The following is a 17,836-nucleotide window of genomic DNA, read 5'->3' on the forward strand; positions in this document are numbered from 1 at the left end:
TTGCAGCGAGAGGTTCTGCTAAATACACATGTGCACGTAATTCTTCCTCCTGCGGCGCGGTGCAGATGGCAAGGAATCAAAATGACTTCCTAACAGAGCCCATTTACCTAACGAACCGGGATTCCAAAGACATGTGGAATTTATTTCGAACATAGTTCTTTTGATGTTAGTCGTAGCAATATATGGCTTAACCTACACTTGGTTTCAATGCTTCGAATGAAGAATATTTGAAAGACTACATACGAACAAATAGATTGTATGTTTATCGTATTGTAATATAGCAGTTTATTGTGTTGTATTATTTTAAATTCGATTTGCTTTTTAAAATACCTTAAAAAACATGACCGTGAAAAAAGGTGAATCATACTATAGATATGGACAATAAAACTGCTGAAAGCACTGTTTTGAATATGTATGTTATTGATATGTTTTTATTCTTTTTGAAATACATAAAAAACATTGAAAAGAAAGCCTCGTTGCAACATATCAAATCTCGGATCAAGCCTCTGTACAATACAACAAAACGTAAGTTCATACGATTAGCTGAATGTTGCAACCCAATAATTAAACATTTTTGCGGTATTCCCCGATCATAAAATTATTTGCCACGAAAATATAATTTCCCTGAAATACTACTTTCTTCTATATTTTATGTGTAAGAAACATTCTGGCCAGTTCTGCAACTCGAGTAGTTTCAAAGGGGAGCAATATTTTTACGATTGTTTCGGTACCGATAATGAAGGTAGGAAATGAGAATCCAACAAAGCAATCGAAAACCAAAAAAGGGAAATTATATACCACTGTCTATCGTGTTGCAAACCCTTGTCAGACGATCGATTAATCATGAATCAGTGAATGAAAATGTTTGCAACGATGAAGGGATACCATTCTGTCACCAACTTGGCTGAATGACAGTTGGATAAAAATGGAATCAGTCCTGTCAAAAGGGGTAAGTTGGAGGTGTTTTGACTCGTCGAAAATGAAATCGTCGAGGGAAATACCTCCGCGAGAAGAATACTTCCAGAACACGGATAAAATATTTAATTAGATTTCGCACCAGGGATAAACATGGCTGGTGACGTTAAGTGGTGCAGTTTGTTGGAAATATGTTCGCGTGGGAAAAGTACTTTGTGTGATTCGACAAATAAAGAATGCATTGGAATAAAATTCAATTCCGTCGTAAAACCAATTCCACGTGGATGTCGTGGCCGTTATCAAATCCCGCACGGAATGCTCTTCCACCACCAACGCAAGTCAGAGGCGTAGGAACTGATGTCGCTCTTCCGGAAGCGGCTCTTGACACTCCTGAAAAACTTGCCGCGGTAAACGGATTGGAGCGAACGGTGCGGTTTTCCACTTTCCACTTCGAGAAGAGTCATTTGCATCGGAGAGAAGTGCAATTCCGGGCACCGACACGGCATCAACAGGCGTGGGATGGGAAATTCCGTACGAACGGCTATGCAGATGCTGCCGAAGAACCCGATGCATATGGCGGAGGACGGCAGGCCTCTGACGGTGGATGCACAGATGCCAATAAAAGATTTCCCAGCCCCAGACAACAATTTGAAAGTTTTCTCCACCATCGCAACTGGTTGAGCCGGTTTCTTTTCCCGCACCGTGAAATCGTAAGTCGGTTGTAGTTTATTCCGATTGGATGAAATCAAGATGGTGAAGTTGCTCTGCGGTGGTTTTATGGTACGATGCTTTTGGGGGAGTGGAGTGGAGGGCTAGCAGACCGAAGAGAAAGCGCATTGTTTGCGATAAACTGTACCCTGATTGAGTCCCAACAGAGTTGAATTAAACGGAAATAAAATCGTCGACAGTATAATTCTTTTATTGTGCATCGCAAATGAGAATTCTTCGGTGTCGCTTCCGGTATGTAAGGTCAACACCGAGCCTTCCATTTCGGTCGCATAAATCAGCAAAGTTTAATTTGAACAACACACGATTGTCGGCAATCCACGTAAATGGAAAAAATCGTAAAATATCACATTGAACGTGAAAGCAAGTCACACGGCGATATTGCAAATGGAATAGAGAAGATGACAGTTTTGTCAATTTGCTCACATCGGCGAAATACGACATTCCCCCGAGGCATTGATTTGCTTCCGGCGCGTTGCCACTGATTGTCCAAAGTATAAAAATCCAATGTTGGTGATGGTTTCATAACCGTCCGTAGGTCCTCCCACTTTGTGTGGGAGCCTGCAAACTGCTCATAACGTACGATGCAATAAAATGGAGGGAGAGTTTTCTCACACACAAAAAAAAAAAATACAAAATACGACAGTTGAGGGCCTTTTGCACAACACATTTCACTGTCGCTCGCTATCGTTAGGCGATGATTGGTGCGATAGCAGAAAGCGAACGATAAACGATATATGATAAAAGCTTGCCTATTTACGAACGCCGTCCGTAAACCGTCGTGTGGATTCTTCCCTTCCTAACGCAAACCTACCGCTATGTCGGGTTTCCTTTTTCGCTTCAAAAAGCCCACACGGACCGGTGTCAGTTTTTTTTTCCCTCCCCTTCCTGGTTGGCCAAGGTCACTTGGTTGGTAAACTTCTTGGGGTTTGGGTTTTGGGGCTCGAAATCATAGACACATCAGCGGCCCCCCTCTTCGGTGGCATAAATCTTGGGTTCGTTGGATCATCTTTTTAACCTTTTCGCAACGATAATTCAATGATATGAGGCGGCCGAATTTGGTCGGCTTCTTGTGGCAGGGTTCGTTCCGTTTAGGCGGGCGCCATTTTGGGTCACCCATTGTTGCAAAACTAATCTTTTATCGATCGAAGGAGGGAAAAAGGCCCTTGCCATGCGCGATGTATCAACCTCGGAACGCAATCGAAGAGTTGACCCTGCTAGACCTGTTGAGACCAGACAAACTAGAGGAACCTTATCGTTGAAAAGTAACTTTTTATTATCGCTTTTAAATCGACTTACTAATAATTGAAACAGTTTTTTATAGGATTAGTAAAAATTAACAACTGCGTTTTGAAGAGAACATACTAGGCAAATGACATGTGGAAACAAATTACAAAACAAATAAAAATACTCTTTAACATATATCAATGGACTTACTAATATTTGAAACATTTTTTTACAGGATTAGTAAAAATTAACAACTGCGTTTTGAAGAGAACATACTACTAGGCAAATGACATGTGGAAACAAATTACGAAACAAATAAAAAAACTCTCTAACATATTTAAATTAGCATATTAATAAATTCTAATCTTTCTTTTATATTTCTTCTCCCTAAATTTATTATTTTTATATTTTAGAAGCTATACATATAGGTTGATCAATATCCCATCTAACGATCAAGAGTGCTTCAGGTCATTAACAATTACTAAATCCCATGTTAAATGACTATATTACACCATTTTTTGGTTGAGTTGTTTAAGAAACGCTTCTAAGAAATGCTCAACCATTGCATAAAGTACTTCACTCACAGTTTCTCTCCCACCCATTGCCGTATCGGGCGGTTTAGAAGCGAACAAGTCGGTAGCTACCAGAGCACAAAAGTACCACTCAAAACTAGGAAGATTTATAGCGTGAGCGAGATCGAATGGAAAAAGCAGAAAAGGGGAAAACACCGTACAACATCTACACAACCACCATTGCCGGGGCCGTAAGAAAACCCGCAGCAGCCAAACCGATGCACTTAGAGCTCGCACGGGGTCTTCGGTACCGCACAAATCCAACCCGGGCTGAGTTTATGTTATTAGACCGAAAAATTGCCGCCATCCGTGGGAAGGATAAGGGCAAAAGGTGAAAAGGCGCCCCACCGGCTAGATGAAAGATGAACCACCACCGTTCGCTGGTACGATCAGCATCATCATCATCATCAACATGCTCCATAAAGCAGAGCAGCGGCAATCAGGAAAACAAATCCTTCCACTTTGAGTCGTCGAGTTACACTCGTCTTCTTTTGCGTTTCCTTTCTCCGTTCCGCTCGTTCTTCTTCCGGAGCAATGGAGTTCAATCCGTTCGATAACAGGCGACCGGGAGGGGAAACACATGGAGAGGCAGTGGGAGGATTTAGGGATTATTTTGATCATAGTTGAAAAATCTTTAAAAATATAACTCAAGTAAAACCACACATACAGACGCATGCATAAGAGGCAAAACGTGCCGCAGCAAGCGATACGACTCTAATGCGCTTCGACCCAGTTTTCCACACACTTTTCCCGCAAACTTCCCTTTTGCCCACCGTCGGAGTTTCGATTCGGTTCCAGCCGGTTCGGTATAATCGTGGATCGTTGGGACGAAAAAGGGACACCGATGAACCTTTTCCGATTCGGTGTCTTCACTTCGCCTAAAACAACCAAAAAACAAAATGCTTACTCCACCCCCAACCCCCCTTCCAACACGGGCAATTTATGCCGGATGTAAGAGAATGTAAAAATCATTCCCAAATGTGCCCCAACACGGTGCCCCTGCCTTTCCTTCCAGCCCCCTATCCCCCCTTGCATATGGTCGGGGGGAATGTTGTTGCTGGCAAGTAAAAATCAATGAGCCGAATAAAATGGAGCGATATTGAATTTTTCATTCATTCCACCGGTGGCGCCCGGAGGAAAAACCCCGGGGCCGAATTCTTACGCCGAGAGATACTGCTTGCTCTGTTCGTGTGAGGTTAGAAAAATACGACACCCCCCGTGTGCAAGTGAGTGAACATAGGTGGAAAAACTAAAAGAAAAACCCGGTACCAAAATCGAATGGAAAAATAAGTCGTTCGAATGGCGGTTCGGTAGCATTATCTGGGCATGTGTTTTTTACTTTCTTTCTTTCTTTCTCGTCCGCCTTCGATCTTAACGCGTGTACTTGCCGACGTCATGTCGGTGCATACATATACACGCACGCTGCGCGAAAGCAAAAGACGAGTGGGAAGCGCGTCGGTATAAAAATCATCCTTATTATTTACTATCACGAACCACATTTTTCCTCCGCTTCGCGGAAGTTCCAGTGCGACCGGGTTTATGGGGTGAAGCAAGAGAAGAAGAAAAATAAAACAGGTTCAAACAGCGGAGACAGCTTTATGGGATGAGAAGGTCGAATAATATCGATAATTTAATGACCGGGCGGCGCATTGGTTTAGGAAGCGGTAAAAGTCGGATAGGAATATGCTTTTCGATTTTATTTTAATCTTCGTCGTAAAACCTACGCTCGTCGTAAAATATTGCGGTGACCGTATCTGATTCGATTTATCACGGATGTAAAAAAGGAAAATCGCTGCGTTAAACAGGAATTTTCTTATCACCAACGCTCCGGACAGGATGAATAATTGGCAAAGTTTACCTTTCTAAATCATAAATGGTGAAGCACAGTTACAAAAAAAAAATGAATGTACCATTTTCTCGATCGATAAGAAAGATGGGAAATGGGCCTGTCTCATCCGGAAGACGTTTATAATTTGAATTTCTTTGTCGATTTTCGCATTTCCATTTATTTGCAGTCGCGTTGTATGTTTTATTAAAATCAACGCACCGACTTGACGATTTGTCTGCCTCCCCGACCGGAACGTCATATTTTCGGCGACCGCCAGCAAAATTATTTACTTCGTCAACGAACGACCGCGGGCATAAATCAACGTTGACGGCAAGACGGTTCTTACACTGGTTCGGCTTTGTTTGAATGAATTAAATTTCCCCCGATTCTCTTCGATTCGTCCCTCGATCTTCTCCTTTACGTTGTGCTTACTTGTTGTATGTTCTGGTTCTTCCTTCACCATTGCAATATTGATTCGCTTTAGAAGGCGTCACCGTTTCCGAGGGAGATAAGGCCACCCGTCCCATGTTTAAGCCGTCGAATATTGGATCGAAGTTTTCTGGCATCATCGCAAATCGCTCAATGTCAGCCAACTCGGTCATGTGCCTGTATTATTTTCTCTGCCTTCCATTCGTCTCTCTTTCTTGTCATTTTTGTCACAAATTTGGTTCGTCACCCATGGCGAACACTGAGGGTTTGGTTTGGTTTCTTTACTTTTGCCTGCAGCACGTTCTGAGGGCACAAACGCATTGGGTTAGTCCGTACATGGTTGGCGCTATCGCCCAGTTCTGTTTGCCCATCTTCAACCCGACGGTGTCGCTGCGAAAACATTTGGGATGGTGCAAGAAAAATATGTATTTAGGATTACCGCACTTCATCGCTTCCTCGCAAGCCAACGCAAACTCGAACCTCCCGAACGAACCGGAAAGGAAAGGATTGCTGAACGAAAGGAAAAACAGAAAGCTACGGGTTGTGTTACTTTTCGGCCGCGTTTTTTGGCCCGGAAGGTCGCCTTAACGGACGCCACCGTGCCTGCAACCGCAACCTACATATCGTTCGGCGCCGTGTACGGCAGCATAATATTGCGATCATGGAGCTGTGATGACAGGGAACTCATACGTTTGCGGGTGCGACCCAAATGGATGAGCGGCATTTTTCAATGCCACACCGCCACTGTTTCTTGTGGGATATTGTTTCTTTTTTTTTTGAGGTTCATTGTTTGCTCCTGTCACTACCCGGTGAATGGATGAGATTTTGCTTGATGAAAATATTTCCTTCTCCACTAGGAAACCCCGTTGCCGGTGATAAAACTGAAACCTTTCGGAGAATTCACAAGCCTTCGCAGGGTTGGGCAGCTAGAATTCCTCTTCGCGTCCCGGAAAGATACTATCGCGACTCTAAACCGTTTTGTATTTTTCGCTGGCGAACTTTTAAAAATATTTGAAGAAATCCACCGCTTCGGGATACGGATCGGGGGTCGTAAAAAGTGCCAAGCATCCGGGCAGAAGACGGATGGGCTCGCGCACCACCGAGGGTCGGTCAGATAACATTTCCCCGTAATCATCCGAGGTGTAACCACCACCCGAGCTCATTTTGGTTGCAAACCCCAAAACAAAACAAAAAAAAAAATACACCCAACGCAAACCGCAACAATCCGGTTAAAAGAAAGTGGAAGAGCAAACGCACAAAAAGTTCCTTCCGCTGAATGAAGTAGGGCGGGAGAAAAAATGGAAAACTTTAGGGCAGCGGCTTTGCGTGCACAAGAAATGGATACGGCTGCGGTTGAGATTAGGTTGTTATCCTTTCGCGTCCCTTCGTTACGTTGTTTTTACTTTTTTTTACCGTTGCAATCTTCGAAGGCACGCACCCCTGACTCCCTGGCGAACCATGGATCGACCATGATGAAAAGGATGTCTATCAACAGGTCTGCCGGCGGTGGAGGATTAAACATTTTTCATCTCCAAACTTGAAATATCTTTTATGGACTATTTGATTCGCTGGGCAAAAAATGATAGTGCTTTTGAAGTGATGAATTAACTCTTCTCGTTTAGTGTTAGTTCAGCAAAAGTCACGCTTCTTGAAGAAAAATGTAACTGACCTTTAAATGTTATCCAAAAATATAAGTAAGGTCTTTATACAGTTGCGTAACAACACTTATAACTCAGATTACCAAAACCCAAAACAAATTTAAAAAAGGCACAAGTTTCTACATTCGTCATTATTTATGGAGTGCTTCCGTGGGCAAAAATATAAAATTGCTTTCTTGATAATTCCCATGCCACATTTATCAACGGCAAGAAAACTCACGATCGCAGACCAACATCGAAAAGCAACTGGCGACAACCAGACTGGCACGGAAAGCACAACCGACGACAAACTGAAACGCAACAGTAGCCAATGTGACAAACTGGTCGTTTTGCGTTTTCCCTTTTGTGAGCTTTATTTTTGTGATAAAATGTTTTTTCTTCCGACCTTCGGAAATATTGCTGATGTTGAGGGTATAAAATGTTTTATGGCGCGTGAACACAAACAATTACAGGTGATACGAAAAACAAGAATGTATAAGCTAACTATTGAGGTTTGTTTGTAAAGAAATTTTCTATTTCTCTTTCATATTTATTTTAAAAGCAAATTTGATCAAATGAATTCATGCCCAAAGTATCATCAAATTCAAGTAATTAATCTGAGACCAACGGACCTACGTGACCGTTATCAATGTGGTTTGGTTCAACGTTATGAAAATTGTACGACTTTACGAATTTGCGGCAACTCGAAACAGTCCAGTACGAAAGAAACTCATCGTGAAAACGTGCTGCAGCATACTAATAGCTAGTCTTGACGAAGAATCGAGACCAAGGCACGTGCATAGGTGGAAGTTTTCTTTTCGCCGGTCAAACCAAATAAACCCCATGCCACATTTTGGACTCAAGAAAAACAGATTTTTCGCTTGTAGAACTAAAACTAGTTAAATGAACCATCCCCTGTGCTTAACTAGATCTGAACGTGTAAGTTTAGGGTTGTATTAGGAAGTGTGTTACATTTATTACTGTAAAAGATAGTAAAGAGAAGTATGCAAACTATGTTTTAATTTAGTATCATAAAATTAATTAAGTTTCAAATTAAAACACTATTTCGATAGAACCTGCTTTCTCACCGTTAATCTTCTGCTGGAATTAGAATTGTTCGGTACAAAACAAAGACATATCACGTGTTTTCCTCCCTCTTTGCAAAATCCGAGCTGCTCCGGAAGGGCAACAAGAAACGCGTCTTTTCCTGTATTTCGAGGCAGTACATGAAACATTCCATTCCTTGAGGCCCTCTGAAGTGCTCGGATAAAGCACGTACGGTGTGTGCACGAAAACGGTCATGCCGGATTTTCGACAAACAAACAAAAAAAAAACGCTCAGCAACTCCACAACGCTTTCCCTGCCAAGGCAAAAACACATGTTTTTCAGAGTCTTACACATCTCACAGCTATTTAATTCATTTTCCATCCCCCGACGGGAGCGAACGATCGTTGCTACGCTTCGACATATCCTCGCATACCGCATCCAACATACCTCCTGCAGGTACCAGTCATTCCGTCATCTTACTTTATTTTCCATCGGTCTGGGGGAAATTTTCTCGCCGATTTCGGAAACACATTGCGCACTGGTCCATGGGGCCGCCGCCGCCACGGGGTTTAATCAAAAATTCTTCCAATTCAAAACACGCACCGGAATGTGCCGAATGCTCAAGGTGTCGTGGCAAAGGGCCATCTTTCCGAATCGTCGAGTAAATCCGTCCCGTGCGTAGCACTCTCCAAGCCGTGCGAACGTGAGAAAAAGCCGTACTTAGTCGGTGCTGGTTCGGAACGAATGCCAGCGGGCTGCTGCTGCTCGAAGTTTGGGTATCGATTTTCCGAAATGAGTTCCATGCCCTTCCCCCATCGAATTGTGGCAAACGCTAAATGAACAATAGTTTCCACATTTGCTTGCAAGAGTCTGTTATTATTGTTACATTTGTTTGCTCATGACTCGATAAGAATCACCAACATCACACATAAAATGTGTAAAGCCAAGACAACAATCGTGTATCCATAATATTAAAGCATATTCAAACCAAACCATCGCTTTCTTAAAAAAACAACAGTTTTATAAAAACCCCTACGAACTGCATTATATTTTTCCATAAAGCTTAAAGTAATAAAAGAAATCCTCACAGAATAAACAAAAAATTTACCGTGTTTCGCTTGGCACGAAGAAAATAAAATTCGATGGATGAACACGAAACACAATAACCACATAAGACCCAACGTTTCTCACATTCGCAGCAGAAAACTTCTGCACAACAAAAAACAAAACTTCTACCCGTCCTGCTAAATCCAAAAATTATAAGTCAAAGAATGAACTTTCGGTAACAAAAGCACAAACATAAGTTGGTCGTTTGCGAGGGGGGAGGGCGTATGTTTCGGGACGCATTACGTAGATTACTTTCTCCCTGGAGCGTTGGTTCTCGTTTGACAGAGTTTTACACATTTGAAGAAAAAAAACCCCGGTTATTACTTTAACGGCCATCAATCTTCTGTTAACAAGTTGGTGTGGGATTTGTCGGAACATATTAGCTCCCAATTAATTCTACTTTACATTAAAGTGTAATTTTGAGAAAAAACAATATTTTAAACATCAAATGTATGTACTTTTTATGTTACTTGGTACGTTTTGTTTGTATGGTTGATGGTGTGTTACGTTTTTCTTTTTGTTTGCTTATCACTTCAAGGACACATTTAATGGACAATGGAGGCGCCTGGTGCTTTGTAGAATTTTGAGATGAAATTCCACCTCGTACATTTCTTCGTTGTGACTTTCGCTGTCGAGTAAACAACAGATAGCTTTAGTAACGGAAACTGCCGGAAACGATTCTTACCGCGTCCCGGCTGATCACGTTCGTGCCCCGTTTCGCCCATTACTCATCCGTTTCAATTACAACCATGAGCGTGAGATTAACTTCCGAAGTAATAAGCATGATTAATAAATAAATTCAAAAAACGAAAAGTACGCAGAAAGCTCCCCTCTCTCCCTCTCTTCCTCGACGGTTCACGGACTCCATCCAACGGGCGCTACTGCCACAAGCCAAGCCACTTCCGGCGGAAGAAGACTCGAGAGAACCGCTATGGTCACGTAGAGCTCCACGTTTCGGTGCAGCAAAAAGTGTGTTTTCGTGAGTGCGTGTGCGTGTGTGTGTGTGCGCGCGTTATGTTCGTGCTCTCTCCTTGCTGGCCATTTCATAAAATATTCCGCGCTCCATCAAACCAGTACCAACGGCAGCATCCCCCACCCATCACCACCCCCCCTCCGACCGGAAATGACCCGCAGTGCCTGCAGTGTGGTTGTGTAGGCACAGTGTTTCAAAACGCGACCGGACCGGCCAGGCCAAACGGGCCCGAGCTAATGAAATTAAAGCTTAAACAATCGTTTCAGTTGCTCACGCACCATTATGTGCCGAAATAATCGCCAACGACATCGTATTTGTGAGCTTCGGCACCGCGGAATGACGACATCGTTCGGGCGGAAACGGTGAGTCGCTGCAAATTGGTTTTTATGTCACTAATAATTACGCCTCGGTTTTGTGCCCGCGGTCCATCCACGTGCCATTAGTGACAAAAATTGATTTAGATGAGATTTTTTGGGATTGTGCTTATAAAATATTTCTCCACGAAGCGGCCGGATGCAATGGAAGCTGAATAAAATATTTACGGGATATGCTCGATCTAGATCCCCGCTTGCCTCTGTTGAGTTTTGAAATTACCCAGTGTATCATCGGCTGGCTTAGCAAATGAAAACAAAAACTTTCTAATACAGCAGTTGAATTGGCAACTCAACATAAAGAGTATTAATTGTTTTAGATTTTTGATGATGGTGTGAAACAAGCTTTTTTAAAATAGTTAGCATCTGGAAGATTGTTCCATGAGCGAATCCAAAGCATGACTTTTATCTATTGTGACTCAAAGCTGGATCGCATTCAACTGATATTAAAAACACAACTACTAAAATCGCTTCTAACGTTTTTAAAATGTTTCCATATGTTTCTCCGAAGAGGGTTTCTGTGACCGAAAGACGGTGTATTGTAGATCGGTAATTTTAAATAAAATTATCTATTAAATAATAAAAAATATCATCGTCAACTGTCATAAATAATAAACCAAAAATATCATTAAAAAATGCAAGTACAAATATAAAAAAAAACATATGCTATGTCATAGCATAGATAATCCTACAGATGTAGAATATCATTCTTCACTTTTTAATAGTGAGAGATGGTTATCAACGAAGTAATTACTGTTTAAAACATCAAACTCTTTCTACCACACAGTGCTGAAAGTAAACTCATCCCTGCTTAGAACAACTTATTTAGCATTTACATTTAGTGGATCCTCAGAGTAACGTCTGGCGCTAAACTGTTTCCGCAATACGCCAAAAGTGAGCCATTCCATTTCCACTAGGATACCTCAGAACGTCCACAGTAGTCCGCACTTTCACTAGGGCATATTTTTATGGACAATTTTCGGGAATATGTTAAGCCAGATGGTTGCCTGATACGAGTGGCTCGGAACGTGTCCCCGTGGCGGGATTTAAGATTGATCCGGCCATGCACCGTACCATAACCGGCAATGGGAAACCAACCAACGGACAACAGGTTTGCGTTTGTACGTTCGGGGCGTTTGCATAAAACGTGAATAAACTTTCATAAAGTCACGAAACTGACACAGATGTGCCCTGAGGGCCACTGGGGAGTATGGCGAAAGGGTACGCTTCCGTGCGAATGTTTCTTACATGAACCGCAAACCAGGAAAGCCACGCCAAGGCTTGATGGCTCTCTGTGGTGCTGCGTGGTCGAAGTCAACGCCGTTGCTAGTCGTCGTCATCCGTAAATTTTCACTGTTTATATGTTTGTCCATTGGCTAGTTGACGTTTGTTTGCGAGGATTGCGAGATTTTTGGGTGATGATAAAATTTGGAGAAAGCACTTGTTTGGTGGTGGTGGTGGTAGTGGAATGGACCCGTTAACCCTAGAGGGACACCCGCTTGACACATCTCGACACTGTGATGTGTGATCGTTTGGAAATTAAATTACCTTTACGGCGCTTTTACTATCTCTGGACCGGGCGCTTTTCCTCTACTTCCCGGCCATTCGGTTAGATTCAGCCCTTCCCTCACCAGAAACTCATCCCCGAAACTCCATTGTATGCTGTATGTGAACCGTTTCTGCTGACTCACGCTGTTTCGTATCAAAGGTTCGCTTCGCAAAAGGTGAACATAATCCTAGTACCAGCCGGTGCCCGCCGAGGTATTACGTTTAAGCTTGGCTCGATTTTAGCAACACAAAGTCAACGCCCACCGAATCGACGGCAAGAAAAAAAAAAGATTAAAATGTTAAAGGATGAAGAAAACCAAGGTGAATCACTTCAAACAAGGTCAGCATGCGTTTGCGTGTGACTACATGCGGGTCGGTCAATGTTGGCCAAAAGCGTGACGCAAATCTGTGGCATAAAGCTGGCGTGAACGCAACCATCGATCGATTGCGAATACTTTTTTTTTCGAACCGTCTGATTTCGTCTACCGAAATGTGGTGTTTGGTATTTTCATCGCTTACAATGTCTGTATATTATTTTATAATATTAATTTTAATCCATATCACATTTTTTAAATATTGAAAATGTTTGAAATTGAGACTGGTTGTATTATTTATTTCTAACTTTTATCGGGATGGACAAAATATTTTGTGTGTGTGATGATGGTGTTGACTAACGTTTCAGCATGCTTTTTCAAAACCCTAAATCATTCTCCTCGACGGCGGCCGAAATGTTTATCCGAAAATCAAACCCTTGCATAATTGATGAGAAAGCCAGCAGCCAAACCTTTTTCCCTGAACCTACCTTTTTGGCACAAATCACACAGAACTTGTTGAGCTCCATATCGTAACCTATTCCTCTCCCACGCGTAGCAGACATCCGATTGAAAGAATTAAGGGACAAAAAGCCACTGTTTAGAGCAGAAGCGGGACAAAATATTTTCAGCTGGCTCCAGACCGACGCCATGCTCGACTAGCTTGCTGTCTACCGGATTATGATACTCCCGGCGTTGGTCGTCGTCATCTCGATCGAATCAAGAAAAGTAAAAAGCCAAGCCCAGCTGTGAGGCCGTTCGTTTTCTTCGTTCGTACGGACCTGGGTGAAAACTATTTGATAAAACATGATCGGAAGCGCCCGACTGTGTGCCGGAAAGCGATTCACCACATTCTCCGCCCAATGTTTCGGTAATGAACATTCTTTATCCATTGTGTAATTTCCTTCGTCCCGAGAGAGAGGATGTTTCATCCGTACCATCCGTACGTCAGGCAGGGTAGTTTTCCAAGCACTCATCGCATCCGCCCCCCATTGTCGATGGTAAATGGCTGCACTATTCTTAGCGCTACTCCGATGAATTGAAAATCAAATTGATTGTGATGATTCGCAACGACATTCGTTCGACAATAGCAAGGAATGTCTGAAAGTTTTTGCCATCTTTTTGCACCAACATGCAATATCGTAGGTCATTGCATTGAGAAGATATTTATTTGCGAAATAAAACATCAAGCTAGTACTTTGTTGTTAATAGATTTCTCTGTTTGACATTTGAACCGAGTGTACCCTGTTTTAATAGCAGTTTTTAATAATATTGTTTGAAAACCACCCTCCCAATAACGATAAAACTATGAGAAGGTGTTTTGCTCGGGTGCCATAAAGTCTTATGTGTTCGTTCACTTAGCGCGGCTCATTCACCTAGATGACGTAATTGTGCTTTTATTACTATTGCCTCGTTTGCTTTATGTGCATGTTTTCTTATGTTTTTAGTTCAGTTTTTTAACACACCAGCTCACCCGGTCAGCACGACGACCAGTCGCATTCCACTCCATGCGGCGCGTGGTCGTAATTAATTTACCAGCGCCTCCACTCGGTCCGGTCCTTCCACGTTCCCATGCTTGACTTTATGAGCCACATTATTGCAAGTGCTTCTAAACGATTTGCGGTGTGGCTAATGCAAAAAAAAACTTGCGCGGCGACAAACGAAAAAAAAAGAAACACGGTACAACACAACCGCCAAAGCGTTTCTTCTTTTGCCCCGCAGCAGGAGGCTTTCTTTGCCGTAATCAAGCAAAGAACATAATGAACGGTTTCCTGCAGCTGTTGATAACGGGTGTCTGGTGAATTAAAAGGGAAAGGAAGGGACGGAGAGCCCTAGAGAGCCGTTTAATTTTAGCTGCTTCTATTAACAAAGCAGAGCAACAAGTTAATCAGGGGCTCGTTGTTTACAACAATGCTGTTCTACCGACCCTGTCTCAAAGTAAAACTGCATGTGAGCAATTATTCAATCATAAAAAATGAGAAACAGAATTATAATCTTGTCATTCTATTTTAAAATGCTTTCTTTAATTTAAATAAAACAGGTCGAAAAAGAATTTCCGGAAATGAATATCTTCGAGAGCTAGATAAAGTCCGAACTATGAGATAAACAAAATCTTTGTAAATGTAGACAACAAATCTTCATTAAGCAAAAAAGATAAGAATCTATATTAGGAACATTCTAGGAAACACTTGTCCTTAAAACTTCAAACAACTTTGTAACAAATAGAAAAAAAAACTACCACAGGTGAAAATTCTCAGGCCGAATGATATCAAAACAACCTAACCCACATTCTTTACGGTGTTGCGTGCCAGCTTCAAGCTTCACGGACATCAAGATTGTTCTCCTTCACTAGCAATCAACGTTGCAAGCAAAGGTATGCCCAAAGAAATGCAAAATGACTTTGGAGTCAGCAGCATCAAACGCACACACACATGGAAATCCGAAAATCCCTTCGGGGAAAGCAATCTGGAGCATAAATTATTGAGAAATCTACCACAATCATCGTCAGAGAAGCACCCTACCGACTGTAACGTGAACCGTTGGGTGCCAGAAACCAACGTCGGAGGCCAGACGAAGTAAAATGTTTCCTGGCGTACCCTTGCGAAATGATGGAACCGGATTTAGGATCGGCGTTTACGAGCTCGCCTTGAGTTCCGCCAGCTACCAACTTCTACCTCGCTTCCCGTACCGCAAATATTCCACGCTACGGTGCCGTACATGTAGCTACAATTTAACACATCAACGAATCTACCAACACCGCCGAACCGGAGTCCGAAGATCAAAGCACTGTCACGCGGCGCTCTTTCTGGTTCGGTTCCGGGGCGGGCGAACTCGGACGTCTTCCGCTGCCGGAGCATTCCAACGCAAGGTAAAAACACGCTCATTTCTGGGGCACACGCAAGCGAAATTAGAGGCAGCACGTTACTAATGTATGAGGTCGAAAATTAAGCAAAGATGATTGTGTTTTTTTTGCTTCATTCCTTCCGAAACTAAGCGCTTCCCCGAAGGAATCACCAAAAACAGTCTTGGACAGCTTGGCAAGGAAGCTGCTGAAGATGTTTATAACGCAGGTTCGAAGAACTTTTTTCCATTAATTGTTTCCTACCTGAAATGTTATTCCTAGCTCTTTATAGAGCAATCATTTGCACTGTTTCTTTTTTTAGCATCTCTTTCAACTAATTTTACGCAAAAGGAGCACACTTTTGAAAAAAAGTGCTTAGCCATGAATTATGTTAATGATTTTTTTTTCTAAACTTTTTACTTCAAACATTTTCAATTTTGCACTATTTTCGCTTGAATGTGGGTCATTCTTTTGTTTGACACATAATTTTTTTCTATTGAGCACCAACATAATGCACATGGTACACCAACAATAATACGGCAATTTCCTTTATATTACACGCTCCATTAGTCCAATGAATAAAATGCATAAAAGCATGCTCCATGAAAGCACGAAAACAGTAAAATAGAAAAAAAACAACCATCCTATTGAGTGTACCACTAAACGCATATCGTCAATGAGGCGCTTGGGGGAATTGCTCGGTTAGGTTTCAAAGCGATTACGGACGCTTTCGGTGCTCTTTTTTCAACATTCAACATTTCCCCGGATATTATAACCTTTCCCGTGTGAACCTTGGGGACACTGGGATTGGGAGAAATGATGTCGGGGGAAGGGAAAAACACATGACTATTATGGGATGCGTTAATCTGTTGGATAATGCATAGAAAAGGGTATTTTCAATTGCTATCAATCAATACAATCGATTGATTACCATGTGTTACGGTTATCTGTAAGAATACTTCTATTAACAATTACCTATTCCTTTCTTTTATTAGGGGCAAATTTGCACTTGTTTAAATAATTTAAAATTGTTTAGAAGTTATACATTAACAGTAAAGGTCATTAACTCACCTTGTCCTTCATTCGGAGTGGTTGCATCGGTCATTTTCGGTCGTCTTTCTTCCGGGTTGGTTGATGTTTTCTCTCTGCCTACTTGTTCCTAACAACTTTAACTGCTGGGTTTACGTAATGCTACGCGCTACGGGGCTTTAACTAGACAACATGCTAAACTGGGACATCCCCATGCAAGCGTCGAAGCACGGTTTGCCTCGCTCGGAACTTGGGAACGTGTTGCAGAGTAAATTGAACGTTGGTTATGTTGAAATTATTCGTAGTACGAAAGGGGTTACTGATTTTTTGTTTTGTTTTGTTTTCCTTTGGTTAAGAGTAAGCTATTTAACAGCGACCGTAGTATGGCGTTATTCTATTATCAATTGGAATTTATATTACACTTGCTTAAGATACTTTCGAAACGGTGCACCAACGACAATTGCACCATTTTTTTTTTTTTAACAACAATAATCTACGTTAACTGTATCGTAACTTGAATTCTACATCCTTTTGCCGTGTGGCAATTTTCAAACACTTGCTATAATCGGATTATTTTACCATCTCACTGCTCACTGGAATACCGATCTCGGTGTCGAGCGTGGAATGAACAATAATTCGTGGGATTGCATTCCCTCTTTTTCGCATAAAATAACATATTATGCTACCGTGCGATGGAGGCGCCTTATCTTACACATTCATTCTCCTCTTTGTTTTTTCGTTGGTTCCGGAAGAAACGAATTGAAACAATTTACTTTGGGGAATTAATGTGCACACACTCACACACACACACACACACAGATGCACTCGCGCAACACTAAGCTTGACGTACGAGCACTTTTTCACTTGCAACTGCACGCGGTTGGCATGCGGTGGAAAATGGATTGCATACGGTGTGTCGGTGCTGTTGAAGAAGAAATACGGAGTGCTTGAGAAGTTCTACATCGTTCGTAGTGTTTGGTGCTTTTTTTCTCCCCCCTCCTGCACAACCATTTATGCGATTAACGCCCGGTTTTGTTCTGCTTTTGTGTGCACTATTTGCGGATTTTCACTTGCTTATCCCGGTGGACAGCGCTCGCGAACGGCATGGCGAACCGTCCGAACCGACGATATATGCTAAGCATGGGCACACAAACGCTTCGCTATCTGGCCTCCGTCTCGCCGTACCGCGTAGCGACAAGGACCGCCCTGCTGCCACCCCCTGCCAGCATCACGCCCCTCATTCGATGCCTCACTCAACACCACCACTGTCTCAT

The 17,836-nt window shown here is 42.4% G+C and overlaps 1 protein-coding gene across 1 annotated transcript in view; it reads right to left on the bottom strand.

The window, feature by feature from the left end:
* LOC131294652 (sodium channel protein 60E) overlaps positions 1–16,638 on the bottom strand; it is a 98,263-nt gene extending 81,625 nt beyond the window's left edge. Inside the window, exon 1 of the mRNA XM_058322696.1 lies at positions 16,605–16,638. Coding sequence (XP_058178679.1) covers positions 16,605–16,638 — 34 coding nt within the window. The remainder of the gene's footprint in view (positions 1–16,604) is intronic.
* Positions 16,639–17,836: the final 1,198 nt, after the last annotated feature.

The sequence above is a fragment of the Anopheles ziemanni genome, chromosome 2, assembly GCF_943734765.1.
Source record: "Anopheles ziemanni chromosome 2, idAnoZiCoDA_A2_x.2, whole genome shotgun sequence".
In the NCBI taxonomy this organism is placed as follows: Eukaryota; Metazoa; Arthropoda; class Insecta; order Diptera; family Culicidae; genus Anopheles; species Anopheles ziemanni.